Raw genomic sequence first — 16,886 nt, 5'->3', positions numbered from 1 at the left:
CTCTGTCTGCCTGAGTCCCACTCCCTGGTCTCAACCAGCGCTCATGTCCTCTCGATGGCCTCCCCAAGAGCAGTTTTCCTGCAGTCGCCGAGGGCTGGAGAAGCACCCTCAGTTTACGCCTGCAATGCTGGTAAATGCTTCCGGGTGTCCCTGCGAGGGTACTCATCTGGGAGGGACCTGGTCTTTGTTTCCTGTCCCTACACCCTGAGAGGCTGTGGAAACTGAAAGTCACTTTGACAAATGTCCTCAAAGTGGGCATTAGCTCAGGTCTCAGAACTTCTCTGCTGTCCCACATTCCTTTGGCTTTTGGGCATTGGATACAATTACCCTTTTTCTAGCTCAGAGGAGCAATTTTTTACATTTTTTTTTTCATCTCACTCAGCATTTTGACTGTTTTCAGTACAGAGAGTCGGTCTGGGATCCATTCCATCATACCCTTGGCTCCCAACTCATGCCCTGAGAAGCTGGACAGGAGGAAGACCTGCAGGAGGCCGCCGGAGCTCTCGGAAGGAAAGATGAACGTGGCCCAAAGCCAGCTGGGACTGGGAGACGGCGGTCAGGTTCTGGGCAGACTGAAAGTGGAGCCATCAAGAGGTCCTAACAGATTGGATGTGGGCGTGGAAGGAAAGGAGCGGACATTCCCTCTAAGGTTTTCAAAGGCCTGAGAAATCGGAACAGAGTTGTTGTGGGGAGGCCACGGCCAGAGGTCAGCGTGGGGAAGGCGCGGCACGGAGTCTGAGCACACTGAGCCTCGGCTAGCGGTCGTGCACAGCGGGACGTCGGAAGGGTCTCACAGAGCCACATGGAGACAGCAAGCCGATAGTGAGAGAAGTGAGTCCGGAGTTCAGGACAGAGGTCTGGGCTAGAGACAGAAATCTGGCAGGACTGACACGTCTCAGACTCCTTGGACCAACAGTGACTGTAAGGCAGGAGGCAACACTGTCACATGGTAGGAAACACGGCGCTATAAAGTTAAAAGTGTGATGGAAATACTCGTTTGCGTGAGCAGTTACATAACGTGTGGCCACCCTCCCAACACACCCTGCCCTCGTCAGCATTCACCGGCCTTCTGCGCCAGTTCTGCAGCCTACGAGGCATGCTAGGAATGTGGAGAAAGCCTGGGGGAAAGCCGGGCACAGAGCTGAACAAAGGGAGGGAAAGTGAAATCCGACAAACGTTACAGGAAATGAGGTTGTTAAGGCAGGGACGACTCACAGCAACTGGTCCTGCACTCTGGGGCGGACAAGTCCGGGTACGCGAGACAACTTGCCACCTTTAATCAAAGCAAATTAAAAAGACCGAGCTTTCGCTGCCGAGACTGAATGCTAATACACACTAAGACGCTTGGGGTAGAAATCTTCCTTTCACAGATCAGAAAAGTGGGATTCTAAAAGGCTGGGTGAATTCCCAAGTAGAAAATCTGCAGTTTTAATCTGAGTCAAATGCATCCAAAGTTGATGTGTTTAAAAATCTCCCAACGGAGAACTGATAAAAATAGGACCCCGTTATTGCCAGAACGGGGTCCTATTTTTTCCTAGATCACCTAAAACACTAGAGGAGATTTTTCTTTCTCTAGTGTATTTCACAAAGCAGATCTACCTAAAAGCAAAGGGGTACAGGAAGCCGGGTTTCAAATCCTCTCCTAGCTCTAAGCAGTCACAAGGGTCTAGAATGCAGGAAACTGTCACACCGCCACCGCCGAGCACCAAGAAGCACAGATGACTTTTCAGGAAACTATTTTTGTTCCTATTTTCCTATTCTGTAATAAAATAGACACGCACCCTCCTAAAACATGCACCAAATTCTGTAACAAGTTTCAATTTGTAAGCTGAAGTAATTCCATAGGGAATTCAGAGGTCAAACAGCCTGGGCTTACGGGACCTTGTCTCTGTTTGACTGTGGTAGCAACTCTGAAGGTACCAGGAAAACAGATTTATTCGGGTTTGGGCGGTGCTCACTGTATCAGAAGAACAAGCAGTTGTCTTCGTGGACAAGGAAGCCCGATGCCACAGTGGGGAAAAGTGGCATTAAGGCCACTTCACCAGGTCCCTCCCTTACTGGGCGTGACCCAGAGTGCCCGCAGGAACCGCCACCTGGTCGAGGAGCGCCATCTCTGGGGAGCGTCAGGAACGGACGCTCGCAGGCGGCGTGGACCTGGAGGGCTGTACAAATTAAAGGGAGACTCGCGACAATCTTCGCTCAGCCCCGGACAGTCTCCGGAGCACCACAGCTAAAACGGGCTGTCCGGAACACGGAGCCACAGCCCTGTTCAATGAGCGAGTAGCTGCCCGAATGTGCTGAAGGACCCCCGGCTGCAGGCTCCTGAGACGGAGATGCGTGTGGTTCCCAGACACCCACCTCTGAGGCAAGCCAAGCGGACCTACAGGCAGGCGGGGGGGGGGGGGGGGGGATGATGCCGCTCAGGACTAAGGCTCATGTCTGAGGGGCTTCCGGCCAAGCAGCAGGCCGACAGAGCGGCCGGGAGCTGGGGTCTGGAGCCCAACCCACCCAAGCAGGGCTCCTGCTCAGCGGCTACGTAACCTGGAGCCACTGCGCCCCGAATGCTCCTGCTGCCTCATCCATAAAACAGGATTGTACCTCATCATGGAATTCGGAGAAATCAATCTGTGAACCTACGAAAGCACTTAAAACAGTGACTGGCCCTCAAGAAAGAGCAGGTACCCCCACCTCATTGACCTCCCACTCTCACCACCCCCTCCCCTCCCGCAGACACGGTGTGCAACCACCTCTGATCCTCTGGGTCCCTCCGTTCACGTTCTCAAGAGAAGACAAGTTATTTGGTGGGGACCTGGGGGGCTCAGTGGGTTAAAGCCTCTGCCTTCGGCTAAGGTCATAGTCTCAGGGTCCGGGGATCGAGTCCCACAACAGGCTCTCTGCTCAGTGGGGAGCCTGCTTCCCCCCGCCCCCCACCTGCCTCTCTGCCTACTTGTGATCTCTGTCTGTCAAATAAATAAATAAATAATCTTTAAAAAAAAAAAAAGAAAAGAAAACAAGCTGTTTGGTCAAGCATGAAACCCTGGTGGGTGGGTGTTATCAGGCAGTAGGAAACACAGCCCGGAGACTACCGAAGCTGGGTTTGATCCTGCTTGCTGGCTAACAAGTCCGCAGCCATAGGTTCACAGGTCTGGGCAGGAGAAATACGAGCCTCCTGAGCCCGAGAAAAAGAATCACACTATTCACCATATCCACACTTGTGCCAGTCCCACGAGACCCGATCCCACAGGGCCATGCACAGGCCAGGCGGTGCATGACACAAGACGAGCCCCAAATCTTTCATAATGGGGAGTAAGCCTGCCCCACCTTTGCCCTGGACGGAGGCACTACCTTTGCTGCATGCTCGTCCACACCCGCCCTTAGCTCTCCCTCCCGACAAGGGTGCTCACGGTACTAGCAGCCTTACAAAGACAGCCGGGAACAAAGGAGGTCCGTTCCTCTGCTCTTAAGACATAAGGAAACATGAGAGACCGTCTCCCAAGAGTATCTAAATAAACAGACATATATACTGTGTTCGTGGCTTGGAAGAAGCAATATCGCTAAAATATCAATTCTCCCCAAACGAAATGTCAACACAACATAAAAATCTCCATAAAAATCTCCAGAGGATTTTTTTGGTAGAAATGCAAAGAACTCAGAAATAGCCAAAACAACTCTGAAAAACTAGAACATTGTTAGAGGATTTACAGCAACTGACTTTTAAGATTTATTACAGAGTGTGGTATTGGCATAACGGTACAGAAATGCATCCACAGAAGAGAACAGCGAGTCCCAAAGCGTACCCTCACATCCGGCATCGTGACTTTCAGCAGAGGGGCACGGACCATCCAGTGGAGAAAAGAGCCTTCATGCCAACCAGGCAGCCTTATGTAACACAAGAACCCGGACGCCCACCTCTCGCAGCATGCCAGTCGTAATCCAAAATGGATCAGAGACCTGAATGCAAAATGCAGAACCACAGAACTCTTAAAGGAAAACAAACTTAAAATACTTAAGATCTTGACTTAGGCAAAGATTTCTACCCCCCCCCAAAAAAGCACAATTCATAAAAGAAAAAGAGTAAGTTAAACTTCATCAAAATTAAGACTCTTGGGCACCTGGGTGGCTCAGTCAGTTAAGTGTCTACCCCGATTTTGACTTAGGTCATGATCTCAAGGTCATGAGATCGAGTCCCACATCCACGTCAGGCTCCACACTCAGTAGGGAACCTGCTTGGGAGTCTCTCTCCCTCTGACCCTCCCCCTGCTCTCACTCTCACTCTAAAATAATAAATACATAAATCTTTATTTACAAATATTAAGAACCTCCAACCTTTGAAGATGCTCTTAAGAAAACAAAAAGACAAGCCACAGCCCAGGAGAAAATATTGGCATTTGGATCCAGTATTTGGATTTGTATCCAAAATATAGGAAGAACTCTCAATGCTCAATTAAAACAGCCCAATTGTTTTAAATGGGCAGAAGATATGAAAAGATACCTTATCAGAGAAGATACACGGATGGGAAATAAGCACATGAGAAGACGCTCAGCATCACCAGTCATAATAAAATTGCAAATTAAGACCACAGCGAGGCAGCGCTATGGCCCTGTTGGATTATCTAGAGTGAAGCAGAGATGCGCAAGCAGCCACGAGGACAAGGGGCAGAACACGGACGTGCTGCTCAGGGGCGTGCAAAATGGTAGCACCCACCTTCCACGCCCCCAGACATACCACTCCACAGTATTCACCCAAGAGAAAGGAGACTGTATGTCCTTGCAAAGACAGATTATCACGTTCATAGCAGCTTCGTGTGTAATCATCGCAACCTGGAGACATGCCAGGCATCTATCACCAGCATCTGCACCATTTCTCTGCCATCACCCGCATAAATAAAGTAATTGTGGTGTACCCATAGCACAGAACACTACTTAGCCATAAAAAGCAAACAACTACGAGTCCACAACAATAACACGGACGGGTCTCAAAACAGTTAGGTTGATGAGAGAAGCTAGGTACATGGAGCGCAGGATATATGACGTTAGGTACATTAACTCGTGAAAATGAAAACAACTTCAAGTGCAGAAAGGGGTGAATGTATCTGGGAAGAGGGGAGTATAGGGGTGGGAGGGAGGCACCCCATTGAACACCGGTACCTCTCGGAGGCGACGCCCACCTTCACTCTTTATCGCACAGTGATTTTACAGGTGTATATTCATATTAAAACTTATCAACTGTTTGCCTCAAATGTGTGCAGCTTATTGCATACCAATTATAACTGAAAAAAAGCTGTTACAAAAAATAAGCTTTCACCACCAAGTAGAACTGAAGCTCAAATAGAGGTCAATCTAAATAATGAAAAAATAGGGAAGTCCATTTGTCGCACACCTGAATGAAATATGCACCTCCTGAATACCCAGCGTTAAAAGTTAGGATGAATAAACTGGGACAAAATCTTAGGTTAAATTCATGGTCAGACATTGACTATTACATATTTCTCGGTACGTCTCCTGAGGCAAAGGAAACAAAAGCAAAAAAAAACTAGTGGGACTTCACCAAGAATAAAAGCTTCTCAGGGCATCTACGTCGCTCAGTTGATTAAGAGTCTGATTCTCAATCTCTGCTCAGGTCTTGATCTTAGGGTTGTGAGTTTAAGCTGCACACTTAAAAAAAAAGGTGACAGAAAAAGGTTCTGCACAGCAAAGGAAACCAACAAAACTAAAAGGCAACCTATAGAATGGGAGAAGATATTTGCAAATAACATATCTGTTAAGGGGTTAGTATCCAACATATATAAAGAACAGATACAACTTATCACCCAAAACACAAATAATCCAGTTGAAAACAGGCAGAAGACATCAACAGACATTTCTCTGAAGAATATACCAGAGTCCCAACAGACACATGAAAAGATGCTCAGCATCACTCATCATCAGGGAACACAGCTGTCAGAATGGCGAAAGTCAACAACACAAGAAACAACAGGCGTTGGCCAGAGTGCGGAGAAAGGGGAACTCCACTATTGGTGGGAATGCAAGATGGGGCAGCCCCTCCGGAATGCAGGATGGACATACCCCCAAAGTTAAAAACAGAACTATGCTACCATCCAGCAGTTGCAGTACTGAGTATTTACCCAAAGGATATAAAATCACTAATTTGAAAAGAGATGTGCACTCTATATTTATAGCAGCCTTATCTACAACAGCCAAATTATGGAACAGCCCAGGTGCCCATCAACTGGCGCGTGGATAAAGAAGATAAAGAAGGTGTCATATTACACAATGGAATGTTGCTCAACCATAAAAAAGAAGGAAATCTTAGCATTTGAAACACCACGGATGGTATCGTGCTAAGGGAAGGAAGTCAGTCAGAGGAAGACAAGTACCATAAGATTTCAATCGTGTACGGAATTTAAGAAAAAAACAAATGAGCAAATGGGGGGGAAAGAGACAAACCAAGAAACGGACTCAACTACAGAGAACAAACTGACGGTCCCCAGAAGGGAGGCGGGCAGGGGATGGGGGAAATGTCTCGTGATGATCACTGAGTAACACAGAAGTGTCGTCTCTATTGCACACCACAAACTCCTGTAACACCGTATGTTCACTCCACTGGAACGAGAATTTTGTAAAATAAAATAAAAACAAATAGACTAGTGGTGAGAGAGAAAAAGAAAGAGTAGAGAGAGCTTTTATTTCTGAAAAAAACAAAAACTCCACGTACACATAACACATACGTAATGTCAGAGCTGTAATCTCAGATTCTTTTTCCCCCACGTGCCTCCACCTGACATTCAGGGGCCCAGACGACACAGCACTGATTTGTCCACAGAGAAAGAAGCGGGTAAACACCCTTTACCAGCAGTTTTATAAGAGAATTTTTCTTTGGGGGCACCTGGGTGGCTCAGTTAGTAAAGCGTCTGCCTTTGGCTCAGGTCATGATCGAAGGGTCCTGGGATCGAGCCCTGCATCAGGCTTCCTGCTCCGCAGGGAGCCTGCTTCTTCCTCTATCCCTCCCCTACACTGGTGCGCTCTCTAATAAAATCTTTTTAAAAAATGAAAATAAGTATAAAATGTTTAAAGGTAATTCTTCTTTGTGTCGCAAACTCCTAACTAACCCAAAAGAGCCTCTGAACAGCAGAGCTAGAAATAACCCAGCACACCACTGCGGCCTCCACAGTTTGAGAAGAATGGTAACCCTGCTAACACCTCAGGACAATTTGTCCCAATGTTTCTAACACCCGACACCTTCCTCCGGCCAGAGGGGAAGAGGGGCCCAGGCGCTATGAGAGGGTTCACGGGGACACCCTGTCCTCACCACTCAAAAGCCACCAGAGCAGCGGGATGAATCCTGGGCTCTCGCTGATGTACTTCAAGCCTTTCAGGTTGATGCTCACGTTGTACAGGGACATCAGCAGTAACCTGAAAAGGAAAGAAAACAGGTTGAGCTGCCGCCCCACGCCGAGGTCTCACCCTCGACACTCCTGTGCGACAGGGACTTTCCTCCGCTCCGATGTCCCATTCTGCAGGCGGGGGGCCGGGCACCGCAGGCAGGACCTATGTGAAGCAGTACGGCTCCCTGGGACGCTACAGGAGAACGGAAGCTGCGGCCACAGGCCCATAGAATCCCACCTGGGCAGAGTCCACAATCAAGGGGTAGAGCCGCAGAGCGGGTCCCGCAGAACACCTCAAGGCCTGACTCAGGCGAGCCCTCCCTTCTGTCACCGCTCCCGCACTTACACACGGGCGACCCCCAGTTCGTAAAGATACTGCACACCAATGATTCGGTCAGCGGCTTGCAAGCTAACCCTGTCTTTGCACTCAGGGAACACTGTCTGTGATATCTGGGCAGCTCGCGCCGGCCACGTGCGTGTGTTTGATCTGTGGCGTCAGGCACGAAGAGCACCACAGCCCCAGCTAGCTCTCGAGAAAGGACAGTGTCTGAGTTAAACGGGATCCTACAAGCTATCCTGTGAACAGAGCTGGCAAGTCAGAGTCTAATAAAACCGGGAAAACTCTCGGACAAGGATTCTAACACTACTGCAGAGTACGATCCCAAAATTTCACAGTGTGAAGCAATTTTTTTTTTTAAAGACAACATGGAGATCTGTAAACCCCTGAAAGAACGAATGAGCTTACAAGAAGCGAAGGGGAAACATCCGTGATGAGAACTGCAGGAAAGTGCAACTCCAAGCAGGCGTGTGCGCAAGAGGGCTGGTTCCAGAAGCACACAGCTTCAGGCCGACAGACTGGCTTTGCACAGACGGACAGAAGGAAAAGCCTCGTACCAATCCGAGACAGAGACTCCGGTCACAGAGCCCCACACAAAGCCAGGGAAGAGTGAGCTTCCAAGCTTGGTATGAATCCGTACTTTCTGTGTGGCCTGAAAATCCACAAGCCGGGTAATTTTAATACAAAGGAGAGCTGGGAGGTGCCCCTGGGGGGCTCAGTCAGTTAAGGTCTGACTCTTGGTTTTGGCTCAGGTCGGGATCTCAGGCATGGAGCCCACTTAAGATTCTGTCTCTCAGGGGCGCCTGGGTGGCTCAGTTGTTGGGCGTCTACCCTCCGCTCAGGTCATTATCCCAGGGGGGATCCTGGGATCGAGCCCCAAATCGGGCTCCCTGCTCGGCAGAAAGCCTACTTCTCCCTCTCCCCCTTGCTCTGCTTGTGTTCCCTCTCTCGCTGTGTCTCTCTCTGTTAAATAATAAATAAAATCTTTAAAAAAGATTCTTTCTCTCCCCCTCTGTCCGTCCCAACCTCCTCTTTCAAAAAAAAAAAAAGAAAGAGAGAGAAGAAAAAAGGACAGCCAGGGGGACAGGAGCGCCTCCAGCTCCCTGGCCAAAGTAAACAACAACCTCTTGAAGGAAAGGACCGTCAACCTGATCTTCAAAGAATCCCCACAAATACAGTACTAATGTGACTTCATGACAAAAATCACAAAATCATGAAAGACAAAACCCAGAAGCAACAGCACCAAGAACCAACAAGAACCAAAATTTAAAAAGAGAATTGTCAGATACTAGAATGATCCATCGTGCAACAGAAAATGGGTACGTTTACGTTCAGTGGGTATAAATGGCGTAAAAGGAAGTTCAGAACGCCGTCGGGGAGCCAGCGAGCGCATAAATGCCCGTCCAGAGGAGAACCTAGAAGAGCTTACACGGGTGAAGTGTACCAGGGAAAGCGGCGCGGTGCGGCGGCAGCAGCAGGTAAGGACCGGAAGCGGATGGAGCGGGAGCGGAGCCCAGGTGCGGGAAGGAGGGAGCCCGGACGGGCGGGGCTGCCGCCACGGCCCAGCCGGGGCCACGCTCCTCGGGGCCACGCTCCTCACGGCAGCCACGAAGACGCCCCGTGGAGAGCGCGAGCTGGAAAACCAAGGACGGGCTCGGACCTTGTTGATCACCTCAGGCGAGCCAGAGTTGAGAACCCAGAAAAGCTAACTACCCGAAGGCTCGTTCTCTCCAGGAAAAGATACCAGGCCCGGCGTCCAACGCAGATGGGCCACGTCCAGCGTACGACAGAGTCACCTACCAGCAGGGCCCACTGGGGCGCAGAGAGTAAAGCGCCTGCTTTGGGGGCAAATGTACGGGTGCCAGGACATTCGGTAACCAGGATCTTTAAAATGTATCATAAAGCAAGTTTTTAAAAAATCAAAACTACTCCCCAAACTCCACAAACAGCAAAACATCGAAATTTTAAATCAAGATGGGATCAGTAACAGTGTCATGTCGAGACACGGTGGAGCCTGAGGCAGAAGAAAATCCAGAACAGCGATTCAGGCCATTAACAAGGGCCTGATGAAACAGACTGTGGCACGTGCGTCCGCGCAGGCCACACAAACTCGAAAGAGCTGGTGGCTGTGTGCCGCGGCTTACCCGGGGCCTGGGACAGGGTGAGCGCTCAGTTCAGACAGGGAACGTGAACCCACCCCCGTGACTGCGGGCCTCAGCCCGGCCAAGAGCGCAGAGACAGTCTTCGTCTCCCCGTATTTCGATGGCTTTTTCAAAGTCAAGGCAATGCTACCAGGTTCAAGAAGACGACACTAGACCATCGCCCGCCAGAGCAGTGATGCCCGCGTCTCGAACTACAGCCCTCAGCCTCCTCTCGGACTACAAAATGAGCCAAACTTGCCGCTCCTTTCCAGTTCTCCTGACAAGTTCTACACATTTCAAAACCTACTCACTAGTCATCTCGCTCTCCAGTTATTAAAGTGTTCAAAGGTCGTATTCATAACTACAACTTTCGGAGGCCTCCAATCCAGGATTCGTAAGAGAGGAGTTCTCACTTCTGATCACGCACGCAGGGAGCCAGAAGTCCTTAAAACACAACGAGCTGTGCCCGCGGCTTCCACGCTGCAAGACCAGGGCTGAGTCACTGCTACAGAGACGGATGGCCCCCAGAGCCTGAAACAGTTTCTATCCGGCCCTTGACCGAAAAGTGTTGCAACCCCTGCCTTAGCAAATGAACATGAAGTTAGCTAATCTTCTTTAAAACGTAAAAGGTGAAATGAACACTTGAGGGATAACTGGAACACGGGGCGAATTCCAGGAAACACTGAAATTCCCCACTGACTGCCACTTAACTTTACCACGGCAAAGACCCACAAAATTGACAAATGTCTTTAAGATTATATTTGGTCAAAGTTAGGCATCCTTAAGAAGCTAGGATGGATAAAGGTCATTGTAACGACCACAGAACCACCCGAGACCCCGTGTCATTGCCAGGCTACAGCTCGCAGAAGCCCAGAGACGGCTCCAAGGTCGCAGAGGACTTGGCAAACAGCAACCCCAGAGAACTTCCTATTTCTTATGCAAGTGCTTTCTGTTCCAAGATTTCTATCCTAACCACAAATATTTTGTAAATAATATATCGAGTTTCCCATTGCAAAGTCAAGAGAAACTGCTCATTGAATGCCCTCTTCTGGCACGGGGTCACTAGAAGTAAGTGTTGTTTCCCGAACCACCGTAGGACTAGGGTCAGACTTTCTTCCAGTGACAAAAACAGTAAATTCTGCTTCCTATCTCAAAGCTGAGCAGATGGTTTGTCATAAACGGATTTACACGCTCCAAAAGACAACTTGCGCCTCTGCAGCCTTGGGGAGTGCAGACACAGCCGACATTGCCAATGGAAGGACAGAAAGCCAGGCTGACAGAAAGACACCCGCAAACTCGAAAGGCTACAAGAGCAATACAAGAAACTCTCCTTCGTGGAAAAGGACACTGTCTTCACGTAGCTGTAGCCGGCCTGGGGCTCAGTGGACTGGCCTGGTGAGAAGCCAGAAAGCTGTCCTGGCAGTCTGCTGCACAAGGCTGAGTCATTAGAAGTAAAGGTGAGTGACTCAATGATCATATTCATCTTGGAAGAAATTACAACTTGGAAACAATGAAGAATGAACACACCTGGTACTTCAAAACCAGCCAGCAATGAAAATAAACAAAAAGGCTTGTGATGTCTGCCCTCCAAAAACAAAAACCACCAACTGCTCCTCTAAGCTAGAATCTAAAGTAGCCAAATTCCCACCACCAGTTGTGATGCTAAGGAACAATGAGAGAGAAGCAACCGGACATCTCAGACCAAATGATGAACAGAAACTGGCAGCTGGAAGCCTGCCAAACCTGTTTAAAGACTTATTTATTTGAGATGGAGCACTTGTGCAGGAGGAGCAGCAGAGGGAAAGAGCATCCCAAGCGGACTCCCTGCTGGGGAGCCCACGTGGGGCTCGATCCCAAGACCCTGAGATCATGACCTTGACTGAAATCGGGAGTCAGATGTTTAGCAAACTGACCCATCAGGCGCCCCCTTTTTTGAAATTTCATTGAGCATTTACCATGCGCCCATTATAGAAGCAAGTGCCTGTCCCATTAAATCTTCAGTTTTATTTAAATGCCAGGTAGTTACATACAGAGTCGGATCCGTTTCAGATGAACAATACAGTGACTCAACACTTCGTACATCACCCAGTGCTCCTCAGGGCAGGTGCCCCCTGACTCCCCACCCCCCTACATCCCCCAGTCCCCACCCACCTCCCTGTGGTGGCCATCAGTGCGTTCTCTCGAGTTGAGTCTTTCTCGGTTTGCCTTTTTGTTCCTCTGCTCATCTGTTTTGTTTCTTACAGTCCACATGAGTGGGCTCATGTGGTATTTGTCTTTCTCTGACTTATTCACTTGGTCTAATTCTCTGTAGCTCCAGCCATGTTGATGAAGTTCTAGAACCTAGGTGAGGTTCAGTGGGCTGAGGTCCAGAGCCGATGACCAAGAAAGAATTCTTGAGACATCTTTGGTGCAAAATGGTGGTGTTTATTAAAGCACGGGGACAGGACCCGTGGGCAGGAAGAGCTGCTGCCTGGGCTGGTGAGGGGTGGCAGGTTATGTACCCTGTGGTTGGGGGAAGGTGAGGGGAAGGGAGGTTTCAACGGAGTTTTCATTTGCTAAAGAGGGCCTACAAGGTATCCCAGGCCTACCGGAGGCCTTGGCTTTGAGGCTGGATCAATGTTGTCTTTAGACCAGCCATTAACATTAAGATAGTTGGGAGACTTTTTGGTGGGATGTCACAATCCTGCTATCAATCATCTTTGTTAGTGAGATTTAGGACATTTGTAAGCCAAGGGAGACTCCGGTCTAGCAGGATTGTGAGCTCTGCAAGTTAACTCTCTGCTTCTAGTTCATGACAGTCAGGGTGGCCTGAGGGATGCTACACGTAGGACTGAGGGGGAGCAGATGGGGGGGGTACAAGGCGCCAGCTTTTGCTTTGTCTTCAGCCAGCCTCGTGCTCCCTCATCAATGTCATTGCAAATGCAAGAGGTCCTTCTTTTGAGGGCTGACAACATCGCACGGTGCGCACACCACATCTCCTTCATCCGGTCCTCAGTGGATGCACTTGGGCTGTTTCCTAGCCCGGCTACTGTAGAAAATGCTGCTGTGAACATCAGGGGGTACGCGTCCCTTTGAATTAGGGTTTCTGTAGCCTCTGGGGACACTCCTAGTGGTGCAACTAGTGGACCATAGGCTAGTTCTCTCTCGAACTTTTGGACGACCCCCAGCACTGTTCTCCATGGGAGCTGTACCAGTTTGCAGTCCCACCGACAGCGCACAAGGGCTGGGGCGTCTGGGGGACTCAACTGGCTAAGCGTCTGCCTTTGGCACGGGTCATGATCCACTCTGAACGTCTGTGTGTGGTGTAAGAAAGCAGGCCAGTTTCATTCTTTTGCATGTTGCTGTCCAGTGTTCCCATTTGTTAAAGAGACTGTTTTTTTTCCATGAGAAATTTTTCCTACTCTTTCAAAGATTAACTGACCATAGAGCTGAGGGTCCGTATCTGGGCTCTCCACTCTGTTCCGCTGATCTGTGTCTGTTTTTGTGCAGCACCATACTGCCTTGGTGACAACAGCTTTGTGATGCAACTTTGAAATCTGGAATAGCTTTACTTTCCTTTTTCAAGGTGACTCTGGCTGTTTGAGGTCTGTCGTGGTTCCAGACGAGTTTTAGGATTATTTGGTTTGTAATGTGGCTCCGGGGACCTGGGTGGCTCAGTCAGTTACGTAGCTGCCTTCAGCTCACATCATGGTCCCAGGGTCCTGGGATCAAGCCCTGAATTGGGCTCCCTGCTCAGCAGGAAGCCTGCTTCTCCCTCTCCCTCCCCCTGCTGGTGTTCCCTTTCCTGCCGTGTCTCTGTCAAATAAGTAAATAAAATTTAAAAAAAAAAAAAGATTCTGTGGCTCCCCTCATCCAGCTAGTAAAATCCGTGTGTGTGACCTTGAGTCTACAGGTTAATTGTTATCTACTATGTAACGTCAAAGGCCCACAAAAAGATACAAAGAACGATACAATATCCTCATCCCTGGTTAAGAAATAAAATCTTGTCACCATCATCAAATCCCCTTTGTGAACTCTGTCAGAACACAGACACTTGAGGGAGGTGGGAGTTACCCCTGCGTCGGTCACACGTCACGGCCAGCCACGCACTCTTAGGTGCTTTCACAGCGCACAGAGCCCAACTACTCCATCGGCCTTGCCCTTATGGGTGGCAGCACACCGTGCGCAACCTTCCACGCCATGGGGAGACATCTGTCCACGCTGACTTGCACAGTAACAGTGTATTTTCAGTGATGCATCCCCAGGTGAATCGATCACACTCCATTCACCTATTCTGCCGCTGACAGAGGCTTCCAAACGTGCTGTTTCAAACGCAGATGCTACGATGTTTCTGCACGAGCGTCCCAGTGTTTATAGCTAACACCTTTTCTGGAGTATATACACGTAAGAGGGGATTACCTGTCCTGGCGTGAGCATATTAACCGCGACAGGTGCTGTCCACCTGCCTCCACCTCCCTCCCACCAGCAGAGTAGACAGGTGTCCGCGTTCTCTGGCTTCATATCTCTCCAAAGCTCCTAACTGTCAGATACTGATTCTTTCCCAGTGAAAGAAAAAGAAAGGTTATTGCGTGTTGATTGTGATCTGCATTGATGAAGTTCTAGAACCTAGGTGAGGTTTGGTGGGCTGAGGTCCGGAGCCGATGACCAAGAAAGAATTCTTGAGACATCTTTGGTGCAAAATGGGTGTTCTTCTTGCTCCTTGACAGTGGAGAGAGAAGGAGCCGTGGTGCATGATCTAGAGGCCAGTCATGCAGGCTGCACGCGCGTTGGTGCAGAAACACAATAAGGGGGAAACAGAAGAAACAAAGTGCTGCCAGGAGGCAGAGAAAGGATTCCCGGTTTCAGAGCTCATAAGCCCCAACAGAGGAGCAGATGCCATGCTTTCCCACCAGCAAGGGGGAAGGGGTTAGGCAGTCCAAGTCAGGCCAGAGAACACAGGGAAACTTCCCCGAAACAAAGAGAGTTTCGGCAGCTGCTTGGGAATATTCCTTATAGTCTCTGTCTCGAGTTAGACCAACCCCAGTTGGCTCCAGTTATAGCCATTAACACGGGACGTGAGTGAGGGAGAAGCCCCCACATCTATTAAGAGAAACAGAGAAATAAAGCCAGAGTCCCCTTTGCTAGGGATGGCCCAGCAACCTGGGTTTACTAGAAGAAGGCTTATTTACGTAATTACCATCCAATATGTCAGGAGAAAGTTTACTAGATGACTCATTTGGGCAAACACATTCCGCAAAAGCCCCTTAGTCTGGGGTCCTAGTGCAGAGCAATGAAGGCCTAGGTATGAGCAATGCAGGCACCCTAGGTCCATTTGCCCTGCTTCCTGCAGAGGAGATCTAACTGATAGATCCCACTGAGGCCATGCAGTGTTACAGGAGCTCGGTCCTTTCCTAAGTTTTGCAATCCAAATTATTTCCAGTGGGTTAAAAGGCACCCCAAGGTAGAGTCCTTGGGAACTGAAGAAGCCTACTGAGGCCATGCTTCCAGAAAAGTAAAGAAGGTCCATTACCAAATCCCCCCTGACTCCTGGGTAGCGTCCCACGCAGGATATGTCAGAGGTTCCTGTGTGTCAAAAGCGACCAGAGGCGTCCCTCAAGATATCACTATTGATCACCATCCTGCCTTCCCCAGAAGGCATTCCTGCCATAAAAGGCCCTGGAGGGGTGCCGGCGTCCCTCCACTTCCCCATCGCATCCTAGGCTGCTGATGTGTGCCTGGTGAATGGACTAAAATGCTTGTGCCATGCTATCGTATGTCCTGAAGACTGCATACTGTTTTGCCATATTAACCCACAAAAACGCTGGAGAAGTTTTGGCAAGGGAAATTACTCACTTTCATAGCTTTAGGCGGTTTGCAGAAGACACTGACGAGAAACAGTAAAGATTGAAATCCATCATGGTCTATGCGACATTCCAACACATGTGGTCCTTGCAGCCAACTTCCCTAGGAAACGGTCCCCGGTTGCGTTTTAATTCAATCGGGTACTGGTTTCGACCGGCTCCCAGTGGAGGTCCCGCGGCCAGAAGTGGCTAGACCGGGCATGTGGAGGGGATCACATTAGATCATTCAGAAGGAAACCTCACACGGGAGTCTTAAGATTGGCAGCCGTCCTGGTGACTTAGGTGGCTGTCCCGTGCCCAAGAGAGACAACTTTCTATAAGAACAGGAATAGAGTGAGGCCATCAAGTTTCTGGGTCTTATTGCCATTCCGGCCAGGATACTAGCTTACAGCCAAAAGGCAGAGTAGCCACGGGCTAGAGGATTACAGCCTGAGCAATTGACATGCAAGTGTTCCAATAAGACCATACTCCTTGAAAAAGGCCCTGGAATCAGAGTAAATGGAGAGAAAGTACTCACCAATTTTGCACCGAAGCTCAGAGTCCAAATGTAAAGACTCACAGCCCCACGTTGGGCGCCATATGATGAAGTTCTAGAACCTAGGTGAGGTTTGGTGGGCTGAGGTCCGGAGCCGATGACCAAGAAAGAATTCTTGAGACATCTTTGGTGCAAAATGGTGGTTTATTAAAGCACGGGGACAGGAGCCGTGGGCAGGAAGAGCTGCTGCTGCCCCGGGTTGTGAGGGGTGGCAGGTTATGTACCCTGCTGTTGGGGGAAGGTGAGGGGAAGGGAGGTGTCAGTGGAGTTTTCATATGCTAAAGAGGGCCTACAAGGTGCCAGGATGTTCCAGGCCTGCCGGAGGCCTTGCCCTTGCTGCTGGATCAATGTTGTCTTTAGACCAGCCATTAACATTAAGATCTTTGGGAGACTTTTTGGTGGGGTGTCACAATCCTGCTATCAATCGTCTTTGTTAGTGAGATTTAGGACATTTGTAAGCCAAGGGAGACTCCTGTCTAGCAGGATTGTGAGCTCTGCAAGTTAACTATTTGCTTATTGTTCATGGCAGTCAGGGCTGCCTGAGGGATGCTACACTTATGGAGGGGAAAGGGTGAAGAGGGGGTGCAAGGCGCCAGCTTTTGCTTTGTCCTCAGCCAGCCTCCTGCTCCCTCATCATGCATTACAACT

At 49.5% G+C, this 16,886-nt stretch overlaps 1 protein-coding gene across 19 annotated transcripts in view; it reads right to left on the bottom strand.

Annotated features, from left to right (window-relative positions):
- LOC101683404 (heat shock transcription factor 2 binding protein) overlaps positions 1 to 16,886 on the bottom strand; it is a 106,287-nt gene that overhangs the window by 36,430 nt on the left and 52,971 nt on the right. For 14 of the 19 annotated variants that reach the window (XM_045084379.1, XM_045084376.1, XM_045084383.1 and 11 more), the window contains one exon: positions 7,310 to 7,413. The exons of 1 other annotated variant lie outside the window; for it this stretch is intronic. In XM_045084379.1, the coding sequence (XP_044940314.1) occupies positions 7,310 to 7,413 (104 nt within the window). Of the gene's footprint in view, positions 1 to 2,438; positions 2,766 to 3,017; positions 3,952 to 4,971; positions 4,976 to 7,309; positions 7,414 to 16,886 lie in introns of those variants that run through there. 4 more of the 19 variants (XM_045084389.1, XM_045084391.1, XM_045084394.1 and 1 more) reach the window with 4 other exon arrangements.

The sequence above is a fragment of the Mustela putorius genome, unplaced genomic scaffold (assembly GCF_011764305.1).
Source record: "Mustela putorius furo isolate JIRA1106 unplaced genomic scaffold, ASM1176430v1.1 tig00000765_pilon_pilon_pilon, whole genome shotgun sequence".
In the NCBI taxonomy this organism is placed as follows: domain Eukaryota; kingdom Metazoa; phylum Chordata; class Mammalia; order Carnivora; family Mustelidae; genus Mustela; species Mustela putorius.
The sequence above is the reverse complement of the archived record's forward strand: the minus strand, read 5'-3'. Positions and strand labels throughout refer to the sequence as shown.